The 20,827-nt window shown below is 51.0% G+C and overlaps 1 protein-coding gene across 1 annotated transcript in view; it reads right to left on the bottom strand.

Annotated features, from left to right (window-relative positions):
* Positions 1 to 3,765: 3,765 nt before the first annotated feature.
* Positions 3,766 to 20,827, bottom strand: part of ATP1B1 (ATPase Na+/K+ transporting subunit beta 1) — a gene marked incomplete at its 5' end in the record, with an annotated part of 19,673 nt that continues 2,611 nt past the window's right edge. Inside the window, 4 exon segments of the mRNA XM_014587266.1 lie at positions 3,766 to 5,173; positions 6,159 to 6,239; positions 9,339 to 9,523; positions 11,233 to 11,388. Coding sequence (XP_014442752.1) covers positions 4,910 to 5,173; positions 6,159 to 6,239; positions 9,339 to 9,523; positions 11,233 to 11,388 — 686 coding nt within the window.

The following is a 20,827-nucleotide window of genomic DNA, read 5'->3' as shown; positions in this document are numbered from 1 at the left end:
GTCATCTTCCTGTGTTCAGCCTTGGGGTGACAGGTGACGGATCTGATTTATGCCACCCTCCCCACACCCCAGCACACACACCAAAGAAGAAAGGAGAGAGTTACTCTCTCCCTGTGGAGTTGAAACCAACATTACTTTACTCACTTGATTAAAACTGCTTGGATAGTTTCCCTCGGGATTCACAGGACCTTCTGTCAGACTCCTGGGGCAAGCTCATGTGGCACTCCTCCGTGAGCCACATGAATTAGCCACGTCAGATATTGGAGTGTTACCATCCTGCAGACGCCGTGAGCTGAGCTGCTGTGGAGCTTTGGCAGCTTCTGGTACCTGGACTCCATCTCTGACCCCGGATAGGGCTTTCCACGTGGAGTTGGAGCAGTTCCCTCCATGGGTGCAGCCTAAGCACTAGGGTGTGGCTCTAAAACAGTGATAGGTGGGCTTCAACTAGATCTTGCTCAGTAGGCACAGGACCAAGAGCCCTGGTGTTTGTTAATGCTGTATTTTTATTTTAATTATTAATCTCTTCCATGGGGGCTGGGGCACCCCAACTGGGTCTTCACAGCATGATCCACCCACAGCCGTGGCTAGCCAGGACCACACGCACATGCCGGGGTGTACAGGGAGACCTTGGGATGGGAACCCAGGACCTCCAGGGCAACTCCCATCGCAGCGTGTCGCTGGGCTGCCCAATGCTGTACTTTTAAGCAAACTGTTCTAAATTATCGTCAGCCTTTCATCACTCCCACGGTGATTTCACCATGAAGTACCACCTGATGTTTTATTTACTATTTTTCCTTAAATCCATTCACTGCTATTTTTTTAATAGATTCATTTTACTGTTATAAATAGAAAACTAGTTTTACTTGACCTTAATCAATGGTAATAAATATAATGGAAACAAAAGGTATTCGAGTCTAGCTAGATAATATTGCTTACCAAAGGCTTGGAGCCCAAGGCCCGGCTCCCCTTATCTGAGCTCAGCCTGGGTGCAGACATCACTAACCCGGGTTGTACCTTTCCTTCAGAGAATGGGGTGGATTGAAAAAACCTGAGGACACTTTCTCTTCTCTTTGCCTTCTATGCCCACACTCTTGATCCCCAGTAATGCTCGGCCAACCTTTGGAAGCCCTGCTCCTTTGTACCCTGTGTGACTGGTTAGGTGCTGGGATGACTGGCCTTCAGTGGAAACCCTCCTCAGATGTAGTAAGAATGTCCCCTGGAAGGCAGGCGGTGCTGCCCTTGTGCCCAAGTCACGTGTCACCTGATAAGGGTCGGAGTCAACTAATGAGACAACCAAGATCAAAACATGCAGAGCAAGAGTGGGAGACAGGAGTGCAGGCGCAAAGGAAGGAGGTAGCTTTCTGTCCGCTGTGTCACTGTGGAGCTGTCTCTCGCTATGTGGGGTGTGCATGGCGCGTACAGGCAGGCAGCAAAGTTCTGTTCAGTCGGAGGCTACGCACCACACTGGGCTCTCCCAGCGCAATAGAGCCTGAAGGCCCATGGCACTCACTCACACACACACACACACACACACACACACACACACACGGTGGCTCAGAACGAAGGTGCTCTCCCAGCGTGATATAGCCTGAAGGTCCATGGCACTCACTCTCTCTCTCACACACACACACACACACACACACACACAGGCTCAGAACGAAGGTGCTCTCCCAGCGTGATATAGCCTGAAGGCCCATGGGGCATGCACGTGCGTGCACACGCGCACACACACACACACACATACACACACGGTGGCTCAGAACGAAGGTGCTCTCCCAGCGTGATATAGCCTGAAGGCCCATGGCACTCACTCTCTCTCTCTCACACACACACACACACAGGCTCAGAATGAAGGTGCTCTCCCAGCATGATAGAGCCTGAAGACCCATGGCACACACACACACCCCACATGGTGGCTCAGAACAAAGGTGCAGTTTAGGTAAAAGTGGGCTGTTTGTCTCACCAAGGCTCAAAATGCCAACTCCCCTCCAGTTTGAATAAATGGTCCCCTGTCCTAAGTCCTAAAGTTCCCCTTCTTCTTTACAAACATTACAGGTTTAAGACTCAGATATATCCTGGAAAATGAGCTGGTTTCAGCAAAACAAGCCACTCTCTCTTGCAGGAATGGTGTTTCCTTTCCATAAATGCAAGGTTAGCTCTTTGAGAAGAGCAGGTTTACATAGGGGTGCTGTTTGTGGATTTTGTTGTGTTCCACAAAACTCAACAAAGGCTCCTAGAAACTTTAACAGGTGTGCCATTTCCATGGTGCCTCTGCCTCATGATGAATGGGGACCTTGTTCTCCAGAGGTAGCAAGGTCTCAGGTGACATTCTTAAATAAACAAGGAGACAGATCAGAGGGTCCTAACCGGAGGGTAAGGTGGGAACTGAGTTGCTCGAGTGTCTCAAATCAGCGGTGCTGTCACAAGGCCTTAACCTCTCGGTCAGCAGAGGACAGGAGGCCACTCTGTCCCCCCCAAACCAGTCTCTCAGGACTGGCCTGAAGGCAGGAAGGATTTGCTTTGCACACCAACTGCTCAGGCCATGTGGACGTTTCCATTTTCAGAACTAGGATGTCATGAGTGTGAGTATTTATTGTCCATGTTGGTAAAGCTGTCCTACATCTTCAGCTCACTGTTTTGGGGGAAATGCTTTTGTTTTGTATTTTTAGGTTTTATTCTTTTTAAATTTTGCTATAGGGACATGCACTCTCCAGAGAGACAGAAAAGTGTGGGAGTGGGGTGAGAAAGCAAGCGCCAGGTCTGGGACTCAAACCACCATTGGCCAAGTGGGAGTCCAGCACTGTAACCACCACGCCACCTACTGGTGCCTGGCAATATTTTCTACAGAGCTGGGTTTTGTGGTCTTTATACCAAGCCTAATTGTTAAATCCAGTTTGCTGATGGAAATAACCAAGTTCTGTAGAAATCATTGAAACATGGTTTAGTGTAAGCACAAATTTGAGTGGCTGCCCAGAAAAAGCGTTTTCTGGGTTGCTCAGGTGCAGCAGTTTTGAGAAGACACAAACTGGGGAGAGTAAGGAGTCTTCTCATTGGCCTGGCCCAAAAAGGAGAGGAAGGAAGGGTTTGTAGGTTGGTGGTGGGTTTAGAAACTCCTGGGTTCACTTCAAGCGAAACACATGTCTTTATCTCAGAGACTCGGAGTCAGTCTGACCACAGACAGGCCTTGCTGCTCACCTGGTGCTGCCGCGCGGGCAGGACTTGCCCGGTCACCAGGCCAAAGTGCCTGTTACAGCAACTTTGCTATGTGTAGACGTTACTCTGCCAGGCCCCTTGGAAAACCTCTTAGAATTGGAAGAGTAGTCAGCAATCTGTCCTCGAGCTAAGTAAAGACTTAGGCCAAATGTTTTTTAGGCAAGAACCTTCTTGTTTACTGACATTTAAACTTCACATTTTCTGAAACTGAACTCTAACAACTAAACGTTTTTCTTTTTTTTGAACAGACATCCATAGTGCAGTGCTAGCAGGAACCAAAACGCCCTGTTTTCTAAACCGGGTGGAATTGCTCTGCAGCGTGGTCCACACCACACCGGCCTTCGCGGCAGCAGCCCTCTCTGCCTTGAGCCCCCGGTCTTTGTCACCTGGCACCAAGCACTGGCGTGCTCTGGCTTCTGACAGGGTAGAGGCCAAACTTCCCTGGGAACCAACAAAACTGTGTGTGTGTCTTTCAGGTGCAGTATTTCTTCAAGATCTTGGATAATTAGCGGTGTCAGGGCTGGAGCACTCACAGAAGAGGGGACCACGCAGTGAGGGTGTGTTCATTCTTTTATTGTCCATTGTTTCAACCTGACTGAATACAAGAGGAGCAGGAGCACGGGGCCCCTGCCAGTACTACAGATGTCAGAACATGGATTTTGCACTGGAGACAACATGTAACACCAGTCTATGGGGTACTGCATTGCTTTTTATAAAGTTCAAAATAAAGATTTCTTTTCAAACAAGTGACTTTGGTTTATTTCATACATTACACTTTATCTTGCAGAAAAAAATAAAATTGTACAACTGCATAAATATAAAATTCTTCCACCATGAAAATGGTTAAAACATTCATAAAGACACAGCACCAGCATGTGATGCCTCCAGAGAAAGGAAAAAAGGAAAGTCAAAGAAAAATGTACAAAGCAAGTGAACGAGCCCTGTCACCAGCCAAAGCGACGGGCGGGCCCAGCTCCAGACCCCGCCTCGGGACTCAGCGACGGGGGAGCGGTGTCAGGACAGCACTCGTACAAAGCACAACACAACCCATCGCCGTTTTGTGTTTTTCTGTAGTGTCACTTAAAATTTAAAGGGCAGTTCCCCCATGACAGCCCACCCCCAGCCCCAGGAAGAAAATAAAGGAAGACCTAACACCACAGGAAGAGACTATGGAGTGTGTGAGAAATGCTCACGGGTGGGCCATTATCTGAAAGAGCCAAACCCAAGAAACAAAAGTACCATGCCAGTTTTATTCCCATTAAATATTTACACCTTGGACAGCAAACCTTGCTCACATGAAGTAGAAAACAGATACGATAAAACATGGCTTGAAAAACGACCAGAGTGTGCACCCATAGTATTTACTGTACACTAAATAAAATACACAAGGCAGCAATACTTAGGGGCCAGGAACACTGCTTGCTACGACTCGGGTATGGAATCATAATTTACAGTAAAAATGGGCACGTCCCAAGGCTCAATTTTTCTTTTTCTTTTGTCATTTACAGTAGAATAAATATTTTGTTGCTATTGCTACACTTTAAATTTACATTCTAACCTATTAAATGCAGAAAGCTAGTGTAAAGCATACAGAGTAAGTGTAGGTCCCATACGTATGACAGTTTGTTCAAGACTAGTAGGTTTTTGTATCTTTTTAACTTATTAAATGGCTAGTGGGAAAGATTTGTGCTTGTGATCAGCTCTTAACTTCAATCTTTACATCAAAGCGTCCCTGAAAACGGTCTTTCTCACTGTACCCGATGTTCTCCCCGTACGCCTTACACTCGACGCGCACCTCGGTGTCCATGGTGAGGTTGGTGAACTGCACGGCCAGCAGGGGCTGCAGGTACTTGGGCTGCAGGAGCTTGCCGTAGTATGGGTAGTACTGCAGAGGGAAGCCGGCGTAGCCGCCCAGGCCGAAGTACTCCACGCTCCCCACTTTGTCCTTGTCCTCGTCTCGCTGGAAACCAGAGGGAAACGCACAAGACATGGCTTATACCTGGACCACCACCTTTAAGCAAGACGCCCTCCCCACAGAGCAGTGTATGCACGCTGCCACTGCAGGGGTGCTCAGGGCTCCGACACGCCCTGCTCACAGCGGGAAGGACACAGTCTAACTGTGGCAGCCATGAGAAATGGTCACAAAAGGAGGCCGTTTCTCACTGCAAAGGGTGAACCTGCAGCAAAGGCCAAATAAGCACCTCAGCCAGCACGGGCCCCGGGAACAGGACCAGGTGGAAAGCTACATCTCGGTGCTGGCCGTGGACACTGTCGCCAATGACGGTCCCTCCAAAGCTCCAAGCACTGGCCTCTCGTTTTCTCATGTCCCTCTCCTCCCGTGGTGCTGGCATTAAAGGACACTGTTTGGGATTCCTGCTTTTAGATCTAGGGGGAATGCTTGCTGATCGTTACCTTCATCTTTCAATAATTTGTACAAAGAAACCCAAGCCCCAAATTTTCACATGAAATGGCTAATTGCAAAAAAGTTGGTCCCCGGTTTTACACAGGCTGTGCACCCCAAAAACCACCAGACAGCTACAACTCAGTCGGCAGGGACTGAGGCCAGAAAGTGATGTTTCTTGCTTCTTACATTAAATTTTTATCTCAGGCCAACCCCGTAGCCTAGTGGTTAAGGGAGCCAGATCCCATATGGCCAACTATGGTTCAAATCCTGGCCTCAGCAGCTTGAAAACCACGCTGGGTAAATGCACCTATGTGCCCAGTCCCAACCGGATGGAGAAATGAAGAAGGGACGGTGGCATGACCACACCATATTGGGGGGTCTCTCTCCATCTCTTTTCTGTCTTTGGTAAGTGCGCATGCCCTTTGACAATTACAAAAATAAAATAGAATTTTGCCACTAACTTTGAAACCACCTCACTCATCCTCATCTCTTCCTGGTCCACCCTCCCACCACTGCAGTAGCTGCCCAAGAATACCCTTACCTTGCCAGTGCACTGAACAGGCAGGACGTAGGGGTTATACTTCATCACCGGGTATGTCTCCAAGGACTCGTTCTTAGGTGGCTAAAAATAAAACCCACACTGGTCAGTAAGATCAGAAATAGCTACTTTAATCTTGGGAAATTAAAATTTCTATAAAACTACTTTGTCGCCAAGGAAGTACACCCTGGTTAGAGTAAGTGAACCACAGTGACCACACACTCAGGTCAGCAGAATGAATGACTCCACGAGCCAGTCTAGGAAGGGTCATGTTTGTGATCTGTTAAAATAAAAACCGTGTTGGGCCCCTGTTTCGTGAGCACAGCAATGAGGCTGTGCTGCGGCCCAGTCCTGCATGTCCTGCATGCACCTTCGAATGGTGATCCATTATCAACTCTCCTCAAGGACACTGAAAAAGGAGAGCCTGCCCCCAAATAATACTTGTTTGCTAAGAATATATTACTTGGGAAAGTGGATTGATGTTTCTGTTTTTATAGGACTTGGGCTTTCCTCCTGAGCCGTGAATAGGCAATGCCATCCTTTTCCCTCCAGAATGCCTTATTCCAGGGCCGGCCTTGCAGCATAGTAGTTAAGGGAGCCAGAGCCCACATAGCTGATCACGGTTTGAATCCCAATCCTGGCAGCTTGGAAACATGCCAGGTGCATGTGCATATGTACCCCAAATTCCAACAGAATGGAGAAATGGAGGAGAAAGGATTGCAGTGTGTCTAAGCCCCATTGGGGAGTCTCTCTCTCTCTCTCTCTCTTTCTCTCTCATTGGCGAACACACACGCCCTCTAGCAAGTATAGAAAAAAAATAAATAAAATGGGGACCAGCAGTTACCGTAATGGCTATGTCGCTGGACTCCCATGGAGTCGACCACGGTTCGAGTCCTGGACCCAGTGCTTAAGCTTACACCGGATGCGTGTGCGTACGTGCCCGAGATCCCAAGAGGAGAATAGAGGAGAAGGGATTGAGGCGTGGCCATCCCCCCTGCGGGGGCGGGGGGGGTGATTTTTCGCTTTCTGTCTCTCTGGCGACCGCACGCACCCTATAGCAAAAACCTCTCCAAAAAAAGAGAAAAAAAAAAATGCCTTTTTCCAGTAAGTTTTCTATTTTGTGTCTTTTAGAAAAATCTTGGGTGGAGGGAGCATACTACTATTAGGTTGTCAGAAAAGTCACGACATATTTTTTGTCTATTTTTCTATGCAAAAATTCATCATGACTTCTCTGATGGCCCACTGTTTATGTCTTCTCCCCAGTTCTATTAGGAAGTTCAAAGTATAAAACAGGGAAATGTCACACTCCCCAAAATGCAGAGGTGTTTATTAGGACTGGCTCTATGGACAGGCCCCAGAGTCCAGTATGGAAACTCCTGCAGTAGTGAGACAGCCAGACCTCCTCTCCCCAACCCCGGCTCAGACACCTGAGAAGTGTCATGACACAGCAGGTGAGGCTACCTGCTCACCCTCATCAGCCCCGCAGGCAAGTCTCGACCTGAGACATTGCACACTTAACTACTCTTTGTTTTAGAAAACATAAAATGGTTACTTAGATCTGACTCTTTATGAACTTTCTATCAGCAGCCTAACCTTGGAGGATGTGAAGAAAAACACTATTGATGAGAGCTGTAGAATGTACCCTCTGTCAGGAAGCAGGCACAGCAGCTGAGATGCTGGGATACTACAATCTCTGGCAGAAATAATCCCAGTGACAAAATAGTTGGGGACTTGAAGAAAGACGAGAATTAGTAAGTGGCAAACGTTAGTCAAGTAGACATCAAATAAAAAAGAAAAACAAAAGGACTGAGAAGAAACAGTAGCAGAAGTTATCACTCAACAGATGATCTGTGCAGACGTCGGGGAGGTGCTATGGTGTGGCCATGCCCCGTCGGGGGTCGCATGACTCACCGCAGACTGAACAGATGGCCTGTGTGTACAAGAGTCATTTAATATCTCTGCTGAAAATTATCAAAAGCCAGGACCCAGAGAGCAGAGATTGGGTCAGTCTTCCTCTGGCCACACCAAGTCCTTCCACTGCTAACTAGCTGGACAGTGTGGCAAAGTGTTCCCCAGTAATGGGGATATCACAGCCGAGCACAGCGTAAGGGAGCTCACCATTTTTCCCCACTATATTTCTAGTCTAAGTGTGTGGGGGGAGATTAGAATTGTACAACACACATTGATTTCTGCAAGAGACCCATCGAGCCAGCCAGCCGGAGCCAGACTGCTCCCTGCACCCTCCCACACCGCTGGGGGCAGTAGAAGAGTGTCTGTGGATCTCAGTACAAAACTTTTCATCTCTACACTGATTTTCTGCTGAAATATTCATGGATGATAAGCTTCGTGGATACAATGAAGAGCATTCAGTAGGCCATCAGTGAACGAGAGAGACATGAAGTGAGCCCATGACGTCACTCACTACAGTCCAGAGGTTACTTCCCATCTGATTAAAACCTCAGTCGCAATAGGGTGCTCACAGGGGTCCTGGGGTCCCTGACGGAAGAAGTCAGGCTTAATGGAAGGCGCAGCATTGTTTAATTCCTGCCTGAGACAGAACGAATAACCACTTTTATAAAAGTGAAGGCAAACCAATACATTCTTCCTCCCTTTGAAGGAGTACAGAATCTCACCAAATGGTGAAAATGGCCATCCGCCATCTTCCCTGACCTCGAGTAAAGGTTACCCCCTCTATGCTGCAATCGCGCAGAAAGCTGACAGCACGGCCACCTAAGTTCAGTGTAGATGGTGTTCAACTTTTATTTTTGTAATAAAACCATTATTTAAAAAAAAAAAGGGAACTTTTTCAGGTTACCAGATCAATTTTTCTGAAATACTCTTATGGTTCCAAGAGGACCAAAACCAGAATATGACTGCACGTGCAGATGGTTTATATTTTAAAATATCTTCTTCTATTTTCATGTTATAGAAACTGTTACCTGAATACTGAGTAGAAATATTAAGAACAGGGGCCACTGGACTCACTTTACGACGTCTCTAACTTAGCAAACGAGATGAATGCCCTCACTCCACGTTAGGGCAGGGTGGGTACAGATGTGTGGTACTGCTCTACTGATTGGACTTCAAAACTGGTCCTGTACCGTCTTCATACAGCAACTAAGAACTTCGTCCGCAGTGTGGACGGCCCGTCTTAGTGCTAGCATTTACAAAAACATCACTTGCCTTCGGTTTGAAGCCCAGAACTCGGTTGAGCTTTATGATGATGCAAGGTTTGCCCTCCTTGTAGCCATAACTGTCATCGTTTATTCCAGAGCAATTTCCCAACCAGTCAAGCTTGAACCTGCAGACCTTTCGCTCTCCTCCTTCATGGTTAAATTCTCCTCGGTCTTTGTGGTCGCTGGGCACGTCTAAAAACACAAAGGCATTTTCACGTGATGCAGGCAATTCCCTTAGCATGACTGCCTAAGAGAGATCGAAACTTCCTTCCTTGGCACTATTTCTTGCTCTGAGACAGCGCTCCTGCCTTTAAGGAACTTGAGGGTCTGAACTAAGCGAGGGTTTCTACCACGGAGCTCTCATCTCTTCATATTACAAAGATACTTTGCCGAAGCATTAGCTGGTATGTGACCCCACGCCGGAGGTTCACAGGCTGGATCAAGGCATGGTACTTGGCCTCTGGCATTATTTCTCTTTCTTTAAATAATGGCTCACTCAGCTACTTCGAAGACTGAGAGGAAACTGGATCCTGCTTTATGTAAGCACTGTTTACACAGGTCCACACCGGCCTAGCTCAGCTATTATATAATTGGAACACAAGTTAGAGAATCCTCCGTGACTTTCAGAACCAGAAGTTTTCTGATCAGAACTTCCTGAAGCTATGCCCCAAACCAGCATGTTAAGCAGTAAAGGAAGAGGTGGGGAAAAAAAATGGGTATTTTTCCTTTTTAACCAACATCTTTTTTTTTACCATTGACAGCTATGAGTTCTCTTAAGTGTTTCTTCAACGAAGAAATGTTATTCTACTATTTTTAATTTAACCTCACATAAAAGCCAGAGAGGACTAAATGAATACGGAATTCAAGGTGAACATGGAGCACCCTGCAGGGAAATGGCGTGTGTGTCTGCGTGCATACATCATTTAAGTTCATAAATTAATTCTTTTTCCTTCAAATGGCAAAATGCCTCAGTTGAGTCCATCACTTGTTAAGTGAACCCCTTGGTTAGTTATTCAAGCCTTTTTAATTACTACAAAGTTAGATGAAAATCTCACAGAAATTCTACCGAAAGGACCAGCCTCTTACCCGGTAGTTAAGGCAGCCAGATCACTCGCAGCTGACCAGAGCTGGAACCTCAGCCGTGGAGGCTTGAAAGAACAGGCTGCGTACACGCCCTTGCATGCCCCAAACCCCGACAGGACGGAGAAATGGAGACGGGACTGTAGTGCGACCACACCCCATGGGGCATCCCCCCACCCCGAGAGCACACAGTCCTTTCTGGCGATTAAAGCAATTTCAATGAAAAACTCACGGTGGCAATGTTTAAGTAACGTAATGTGCCCAGTCACCCCAGGACCAGCCTGCTACGCACACCAGAACGGTGGGACTGCCCAGTAACCTGCAGAGTTTTCAGTGGCGTGAGAAGGGTCAGGAAGCTCACGCTGCGGGCGCAAGGACGACTGTCCTCATGTCAGTCCAAGGCCGCACGCTTCCTTTCCCTATCCAAAATGCTCAGGGGTGTAGATCCCAACCAGGATCGACCAAGCGCTCGGTGGCCACGCAGCCCCCTCCCTCAGTCCCAGTGTGGGTACAGCTCATCCCACCAAAGCCTCACTCTGGTGGGAAGGACCCGTGCACGCTCCTCGGTGGTCTCTAGGCCTGAGTCACAGCGAGCGGAGATGTCTATTTTGAAGGAAGGCACCTTTCGGATGCCAAGAACAGTGATGGAGGCCACCCCACCTCCCTCACGGCATCCCCAGCTTCCTTCTCTGCACGCCCAGAGTTCACGCTCTCAACTACCTCAGGAGTACGTCTCATTAAATGATACCTAGAAACGGAAAATAAGAACTAACAAAAAAGGCAACGAGCTACAAACGCCTACAAGGAGTCAGTCTACTTACTGCCACAGTCTTCGAAAATCATGTCATCCTTCTGGGCCGAATCTTTGTACTTTTCCAGGAACCGAACTATGTTTAGCACATACGCCTCGTAGCTCTTGGGGTCATTAGGACGAAAGGCAATTTCCGTCTTTTGGATCTGAGGAATCTGCGTTAATCCTAGAACATTCAGAGATTACAGAAAGTCATTGGCGAAGCAGTTCTTCCCTCCAGGTCACCCCAAAGCAGACTTCTACGCATTAAACCCGCTAAACCCGGGGTGCCCAATGCACGCCGCCGGCACTCAGATTTGGTACCTAGGTTCCAATGTCTGTGCCTTACTGGCTTGACTTTAGTCCCCTAGCAACATTCCACAACAGGCGTTTTCTCCATTTTATCAAAGAAAACATGGCTGGCACCATAAGATTAAGTCCCTGGTTGGTCCCAGGTCACAAAAGTGGTGGCACCAGAATCGAACTCAGGTATGCTGTCCTCCGAAGCCTGGCTGCTCCAGCGCCCCGCGTGCATGTGACACGCCAATGCACCAGGCCAGGAGCCAAGGTCTTTCCCCCTCCGTGGCAACGAACTATAACGTTCCCACTCTCCAGACCTGGCGATGCAGTGGGGGTTCCCTCAGGCCCTTTGACTTTACACGGAGGACTCAGCTACGGGTGCAGGCCCCACCCTGTACTCTCATGGCAGGCAGTGGTTACTCTGAGCAGGTTGGTGTCAAGGTATGCACACCGTGGGCCTATGCTCTCGGGGTAGTTTTAGATTTCCGTAAGGACCATCCAAAGCCTCAGCCTTCACCAGACCTTCGGAGGTGGCTGAACAGCTCAGCCTGGCACTGGCTCCAGGGTCAGCCACAACTGTGCCTGCTCAGACTGGGGCGGGAAATCCAGCGTGCTGGGTTAAATGTGAGCTTCAGGCAAAGAACGAGTAACCTGTGGGTGAAGTATGGTCAGCCCTGCCTTCCCACGGGAAGCCAGTACACCGGCACTGTGGCCACTCGGCACAGAGCAGTGACGGTGAAGACAGAACTGACAAGGCAAAGGGACACGTCCGCTGGGACCCAGCGCCTAACAGCAGTGGGAACTAGGGCTCTGGGTGGCACGAGGGTGGCCAGGGAAGGTGCTCCTGGTGTGTGTACATGGGATGAGGCCTGGCCGGGGGCTGTGCGGGGGCCGCTGGAGCTGTCACGCAACCAAACTAAGGAGAAAGGGGTGCTTCCTAGTCACCTGGCTCAGGAGAAAGGGGAACCTGGTGGGACAGTCGCGCTGTGGTAGGGGCAGACAGGGACGGAGAGGCTGTGTGTGGGCAGGTTTCCAGAATGTTCCCAGACCTGGGGCAGAAGAGGCAGGAGAGCAGATGCCAGAAACCTCGGAGCAGCCTGGCCTAGTTTTCAGGGGAGGTGGGGAGGGGGCCCACACAGTGACACAGCGGTGACCATCAGGCGAGCTGGCGCCAGTAGGCCAGGCCAACGCCAATGCTTAGCCACATCCAAGTGAGCCGCACGGAGGTCGGGAGGGCCTCGTCCAACTGAAAGGGGGAAAGCGACGCTAGGAGGCCACGTTAGGAGTGAACATGGCAGGACTTGGACCCGACCGCAATGTCACCCACAGCATCCCTGTCCCTAACTGGTGGGTGGCCTCCCCATCTCAGCTGTAGTGAGCTCTTTCCAGCAGCCACAGGGGGTTCTGTGTCCTTGATGTGCATGGGGGAGGTGGCACCATGCAGAGCGCCACTCCTCCTTCCCCGCAAGGCCCTCTGGGCTCCTCACTAACTCTAGTGTGGCCCGTCCTTCAGGAGCCTGGAAACTACGGTCAAGCCACGGTCCTGTGGGCCCAGTCCCTGCGCCAGCTTCTAAGTGAGCACTACGTCTGTCGGTCATCGGAGACGGCTGGGGGCACAGGCAGCACTGCCCGCACAGTGGTATGACTGACCAGAAGTCGTCTGCGGTCGTTCTGGGGTCTCCAGGCAGGGAGTGAGAATTAAAGAGCCAGCGTGGGCTGGAGCACACCGTGGAGCCCAGGCCACCTCGGCAGGGGCAGCTCGTGGTGGGGACAGCCAATCCCGCCCACAGGGCGAGAGCAGGTGGGCTCCAGGTGCCCACGCAGCCTGGGTTCTGAACAGAAGCGTCAGAGCTGATGACGCCCGCAACACAGGATGAAAGGGATAGTTTAGCTGAGGACGAGCCCTGGACATCTGCCCGAGTCCCTGTCCTGTGCTCTCCATGAGGAACACAGAGCCTTGGTACAGGGAGCCCACGAGGGACGGACAGACCCAGAAAGCTGGCCATGTCAGGTTTTCTTCTTGCTATGGTTTCAATGTGGCAGTATGAAGGTGAAGGGCCAGCGGAGGTGTGGTGGTGAAGGCAGCTGGATCCCACATGGCCAACTGCGTGGCCTGAGTCCTGGGTCTCACAGCTTAAAAACACACCAGGGGCAGGTGCATGCGTGTGTGCCCAAAATCCCAAAGGAAGGAGGAATGAGGGACCTCCATGGAGGGTGCCTTCTCGCTTCCCCGTAACCTCTAAGCACACATGCCGTCTGGCAAGTCTATTCACAAAGAACAAAGAAGGTGGAGGCCAGGCCTGGTCGTGCAACTGTTAAGCTCCGTGCACATCGCCAACCATAGTCTGGGGCCCAGCTCTGGCAGCCTGAAAAACACGGGGCACGTGTGTGTGCATGTCCCAAATCTGGACAGAACCGAGAAACAGAGAAGGGACTGTGGCATGACTATGCCCACTGAGAGCTGCTTTCTCTCTCTGAAGGATGTCCATGCCCTCTGGGAATTAAAACACCAGAAAGAAATCTAGAGCCCACATGGCTGACCATGGTTCAAGTCCCAGGCCTGGTGGCTTGTTTTCTCACTTTCCCTCTCTTTCTCTATCCCTGTGTGGAGAGCATTCATGCCCTAGAGTAAAATTTAAAAATAACAACGATAATAAATAAATGATTCTTTACAAAACAAGAAGGTAGACACTTAATCTGACCAAGTTATTAAGAGGTGGGGCCTTCAGGAAGTCAGGTGGATAAAGTGGTCAGGGAGCCGGCCCGGGACTGAACCCTGGTGGCCCTCCTGAGGAGGAGTGAGGCCAGAGCCGGCCCACACGCATGCCCTCCACCACGTGACACCCTGTGCCATGTGCCATCTCAAGACCCTGACAACAGCCCTCACCTTGACCTTGACCCCCCAGAACGCGGAACTAAACAAATCTCTACTCCTTGCACATAACCAGTCTCTGGTATTCAGAACACGCAACAGAACACAGACTGGGCCGTTTCTGCAGACCCATGGTGCTCGCTGCAGTCTCCGAGGGCTCTTAGGTGGTGGGAGTTAATATAAGCCCATGGCCGTCCTTCCCAAATATCTGAGTTCTGACCCAGAGGTTTCCAGGAGAGCAGCATAAGGGTTTGGGCTTAGCTCGCCCACAGAGCACACACATGAACAAGGACCCAGGAACCACCCACAGTCGGGCAGCATTGCCTCCCTGTGCATTCTGCCTCTGCTCTCTCACTTCCGGAAGGTCCCCACCTACTATCCACTACCTCTGCTTCCGTCTCCTTCCTCCAGAGCCTGGTGGCCTGGGTGCTTCTCCTCCTGGAAGTCCAATCAGCCCCCTGGCTGTTTTATTCTAGATCGACTCAATTAGGAGAGGTTTTGATGGCATCTCTAACCCATCCAAGCACTAACCAGGCCTAATCCTGCTTAGCTTCACAAGATCAGATGAGATTGGGCTCGGTCAGGCCAGCGGTGGCACGGTGGTTAAGCAGCTGGACTCCCACACGGCCAACCATGGTTTAACTCCGAGACCTGGCGGCTTGCTCTCTCACTTTCCTGCTCACTCTCTTGCAAGTGCACATGCCCTATAGCAAAATAAAATAAATAATTCTTTAAAAAAAAAAAAAAAAAGGCAATTTCTCTATAGCAACTAGATTCCCACAAAAGCCAGATGGAGGGCCTCTGAAATAATCCAAGGCCAATCAACTGGGAAAGAAGCCATTGGAAGCAGTTGAGTTGGATTTACCGCCTTCTTCACGACCTTCAGTCCACACCACTTCCCCAACTCTGGCCCTCTCCACAGGGCCACCAAGCCCACCCTGCTGACCAGCACTCTCACTGGGCGGCTACAGGCAGCTTGGCCAGCTCCCCTGCCTGTTCCAGAGGTGCTGGTGTGACTCAGCAAGGACGGGCTTTGGTCATGCCCGGAGCCAAGACAGCAGAACACCCAGTCACCGGCCTGTGGTTCCCAATTTTATTCCTGGAGACAGGGCTACCCTTTGCCTCTCCAGTCTTCCGGAATGAATTCATCCTCTAAGATTGGGCCCACCCCGCTGTGCTCTCCAGGACCATCCGCCTTACGCTCCACAACCACTACTGCAGAGAGCCCCTGGAAAGGCCTGACACTTGAATACTGGGTTGTCAATGAGTATCTCCACTTCACAAAAAACTTTACGAAAAAGCTAAAAGACTGAACAGAAACACCCCTGGCAGTGCCAGCAGGTGGTGTGGTGGTTAAGGCACTGGATTCCCACATGGCTGACCATTAATCGAATCCCAGACCCAGCAGTTTGAAACTCTCACTGGGTACGTGTGCATGTGTGTTCAAGATCCCAGGAGGAGAAGGGAGAAGGGGATATGCCCTGGGGGCTGATTTCTCACTTCCCTCTCACTGTTCTTCTATCCAGTGCACGCACCCCATGGTGCAAAGCAAACCTTAAAAAGAACAAAATAAAAAACACCAGTGGCTTCACACTTGCTTTTCAGCGAAAGCTTTGCCCCTCCTCAGTCCCCACCTCTCCAGAAACAAACAAGGGCAACAATCCCCATCTCTGGCAGGAGAGGGAAGGACAAGAAAAAGAGGGAGGGAGAGGGAAGAAAATATGAGAGAGAGGCTTTCCACTTACACTAGTGTGTCTGCGGTTAGTTTACAATATATCAAGTTTGCAATTTCTCAGTGGCTTCTGAGTTGGAAGGATTTCAATAGGATACAGCCATTTCAACCTTGTGGCGGTTACTCAGAACCCCTAAGCACAGCTGCTTGTCCCTGTTATTTAATACACGGGATGAATCACTAGGCCAAATACTCTAAATAGGCATTGTTTTCCATAGAAACCTCCAGAAGGTACCCATGTGACTCAGGAGGGCACAGGAGGCCGACAGCGCTATCCCACCTCCTGAACATTCCTAGCCAAAATGCAACTTCCAGTTTTAAAACGGAGGGTGTTGGGGCTAGCAGGTGGTGTACTGGTTAAGGTGCTGGACTCCCACATGGTTCACCATAGTTCGAGTCCCAGACCTGACAGCTTGAAAAAAATCACACCAGGTACATGTGCGTGTGTGCCCAAAATCCCAGGACAGGAGATTGCCGTGTGGCCATCCCCCCGCCCAGGAGGTGATTTCGCTCTGTCCTCTCTTCAGAGAGCGCAAGTTCCCCATGGAAATCCTTAAAGTGTGTGGGAGGTGGGGGTTGAGGGAGTATGACTTTACGCACTTAGACATACACACACACGTGTCTCCCTCCACTGTAGTGACACTGTGTAGAACCTATGATATTTCTGGGTTCCATTTTTTACTTTATGTTTTTGTGATAGAATCAATTCTCCCAAAATAAAGGGAGGGCCAGGAAGAACAGATGTCTGCTCCACACAAACTAGCTGTGCGGCCCACGTTTGCCGCAGGGTCAGTCTTTAAATAATTCTCCCTAGAGAGTCATGTCTACACCCTTCCAGACATCAGGGTCTGCACCCTTTGAAAATTCTTAGGACGATAAACTGCTGGGCTATCTGTACAGTCTCGCTAGAGGCTCACCAGCCCTCCGTGTACGCGAGTGTCTCCTATGTCAGCCTAAAGCCGCACGCTCTGGTTGAAGGTCCTTCGTTGATGGAATTGTCCTTTATCCTCAGACTTTTTCCTGTACTTGGACATTCACTGCCAGCCTGTTTAGTTCATAGGATTTATCTTTAAAAATGCATGCAATTTTAGTTCTTTGGTATTTTGTGTAATTCATAATCGTGCTTGTTCTCAATACAATAAAAGGTGCCACGCTTACAAGAAAATTTAAACCAACTGGCAATTCCTAGTATTTTACATTAATGACACATTTTTTTTTCCAAAGCAGAATTGAACATGTACTGCGTGCAGTAAATCTGACTTGTCTACGTGCAAAATGGGCTTGGTAAGTAACACCCTGGAATGAGACATCGTATCACGAGTGGTGAGGTCTGTGCCTGCATGTGTGGACACCTTCCTGCTCAGGAGCTCCTGGGGAGCAGCCCCAGTCTCTCCAGGTTGGGCTGTCACGGGCTGGAGGCCCGGAGGTAAGGAGCGTGCACACACTGGGCCCCACCACGAGGAACCAGTCCGCGTCTGACGTGCAGCCAGGCATGGAGGCTTGTCTAGGCCGCAGCCACGGGGGGGACAGACGCCTTCCTGTGGGCCAGCATGGTGGGAAGTCCTTCCGTGAGGGGCAGCCTTACACACGTGCTCCAGGCCTCTGCTCACTCCCACACACGTGTGCTCCGGACCTCTGCTCACTCTTACATGTGTGCTCCCAGGCCTCTGTTCACTACCACGCACGTGCTCCCAAGTGTGCTCACTCACACATGCGTGCTCCAGGCCTCTGCTCACTCCCACACACATGCTCCCAGGCCTCTGTTCACTCCCACACACATGCTCCCAGGCTCTGCTCACTCTTACATGTGTGCTCCCAGGCCTCTGTTCCCAGCCCTCTGTTCACTCCCACACACGTGCTCCAGGCCTCTGCTCACTCCTTCATGTGTGCTCCCAGGCCTCTGTTCACTCCCACACACGTGCTCCCAGACCTCTGCTCACTCTTACATGTGTGCTCCCAGGCCTCTGTTCACTACCACGCACGTGCTCTCAGGAGTGCTTACTTCCACTCGCATGCCTGGGACTCCACTCACTCCCACACGCGTGCTGCCAGGTCTCAGCTCACATCTGCATGCATACTCCAGGTCTCTGCTCACTCCCACACACATGCTCCTGGACCTATGCTCACACCCACACATGTCTTCAGGAGTCTCTGCTCCCACATGAGTGTTTGGGGGTCTCTGCTCACTCCCACGAGTGTTTGGGGGTCTCTGCTCACACTCACCTGCGTGCTCTAGGTCTCTGCTCACTCCCACATGAGTGTTTGGGGGTCTCTGCTCACTCCTGCTCAAACATTTCAAAACAGGCAGGTGCACTGAGCCTGCTTTTCTGCATCTTCAGGAACATTTTTTTTTCTTTAGAGTTTTTTTGCCCTATAGCATCTCCAGGGGGGATGGCCACGCCACAATCCCTTCTCCTCCATTCTCCTCTCAGAATCTTGGGCACACACGTACAGCATGAGTTTAAGCCGCCGGGTCCAATACTCAAACCATGGTTTACCACATGGTAGTGCAGCAACATAGCCATTATGCCATCTGCTGGTCCCTCAGGGACATTTTCATCACCAGGATTTCTACATCCGAGAGATGCCCTCTTGGGTTAGAAACAAAGAAATTGGCCACGAGGCAGGTGCGTTGTGGAAGCCAAACTGGGTCACCTGCCCTAAGCCCTTTACTGAACCCTAAGGCTGGGCAGGAGCTTCCAGAAACCGTAACAGCCCTCGGCCAATGCAAACTCATGCACTGCCTCGAACTGGAGAGGCTGGCGGGGCAGGGGAGGAGAGCCAAGCAGTCGGCCCATGAACATGCCAGGTCAGCAGAGATGGCGGCAGCTAGGTTCTACGTGCAAACAGCACACGCCATGCAGGCACTTGGAATACCAAGCCTCCTGAGTCCCAAGGAGGCCAAGTTTCTCACCCCCCTCTGAAGTCTGAATGAGAGTGTAAGACATGTGTAATGTAGTTCGGGAAAAAATTCTACTCTGAGAGTGACGTAACGACCTCTCAGGAACTTGACTCAGTCACACTGAGACCTGAACCGTGCTGGAGGTGAAGATCAGACACTTACTTCCACGATCATGTGGAACCGGGGCTGCGGGGCCGTACCGGCCCTTGCTGCCCTGCCCCCTCCCGGATCCTGATCCTGGTCTCCACCCATGTGCCAAGAACGTGACCCTTTCAGCAGCTCTGGCAGCCCGGGCTGTCTTATTGTCAGAGCAAAACAGAAAGCCACCACACCCCAGAGTTGGAACAGGGGACGCATTCATACCTGCGTACCAGGAAGTGGGCCAGCCGGGAGTTTCCCACCCAGCGACTGATACGACACGTGGTGACCTTCCCTCGTTCTCCAGCTAGGAGCCGGGGCAGAGAGGAGACCTCGATGCCACCCAGTGAGGACAGCAAAGCCAGCAGGGTCAGACAGGGGACGGGGTCTGGTGAGCATGTGTGCATGTGCACGGGGCTGTGTGAGCATGTGTGAGTGACTGAGTGCGAGCCCACGTGTATGCGTGTACAGAGGTATGTGCCTGAGTGCTAGCCCATGCATATGTGTGTGTGTGTTTGTGTGTGTGTGTGTACGGGGTGTGTGCCTGAATGAGAGCCCATGTGTAGGATGGGGCTGTGTGCCTGAGTGCGAGTCCGTGTGTGTGCACGTATGGGGGTGTAAGTGCTAACTCCTGTGTGTGCCTGAGAGTGAGCCCATGCATGTGTGTGCATGTGTGTACGGGGTGTGTGCCTGAGTGCAAGCCCGTGCGTGCGTGTATGAGGGTGTGTACCTGAGCGCGAGCTCATGCGTTACGGGGGCATGTGCCTGAGCATGAGCCCATGTGTGTGTGTGTGTACATGAGCCCATGTGTGTGCCTGAACATGAGCCTGTGAGCATGCATTTGTGTGTACAGGCATGTGAGCCTGTGCTGGTCGGCCCCACAGGCACAGCTGGGAGAGGGTCGGCGGCCAGGTCAGCTGCGCTGGCAGAGGCGGTGGCGCTGACCGTGGGGAGGGGGCCCGACAAGTGCTCACAGTGACACAGTGAAGGGGGCGAGAGTGGACAGAGCCAAGTCTGCTTTTCCAAATGATTTTCCTAACCCAGCGTCTTCCCTCACCTCCCATGGGAAGCCAAGGACTTACTGTCTCCAGGAAAATGTGTGTGTACTTTTGCACACCCCAGCCAGGCTGCCTCCAGCAGAGGGCAGGGCTCTAGCGCCAGGCCGATGTCAACAGCCAACTTCTATCTGATGCCACCAGCTTTGCCACTATGCAGGGCCATTTCCTAAGCCCCAGGGCCCAGGCCCACCGTACAGCCGAGAAAAGCCAGGCTGAGTGACAGTACAGTCTGGTGTGCTGGCACTGTGCCCACCTCCCTAGCCCCTGCCCTTAGGTCAGCTTTGTGCACCTGTGTGTCGTGGCCTTGGGTCTCAGGGGCTGCTTGTACTGAGGTCACAGAAACTGCCAAGCAGCGGCCACTCCATTTCTAAGCTAACAACTGATTCCGGTTCCACCAAAACCTGAACTGCACCCCGGTCCTGGGCCAGATCTGCTCCTGTCCTCACAACAGGGGGCCCTCACCTGGGGCATACCACTGGCGCCACTGCGGCTCAGGCCACAACGCACACAGCCCCGGTTCTGTCCTCAGTGACACTTAGATTTTGTAGTCTCGCTCCTTCCCTGACAAGCTGACCCGGTAGAGCAGACACACGGCTGTGGGTGCGCCGCCTGTCACAGCCGGGT

Source organism: Tupaia chinensis, unplaced genomic scaffold (assembly GCF_000334495.1).
Source record: "Tupaia chinensis unplaced genomic scaffold, TupChi_1.0 Scaffold000198_1, whole genome shotgun sequence".
Taxonomy (NCBI): Eukaryota; Metazoa; Chordata; class Mammalia; order Scandentia; family Tupaiidae; genus Tupaia; species Tupaia belangeri.
This window is presented reverse-complemented; position numbering and strand designations above follow the sequence as displayed.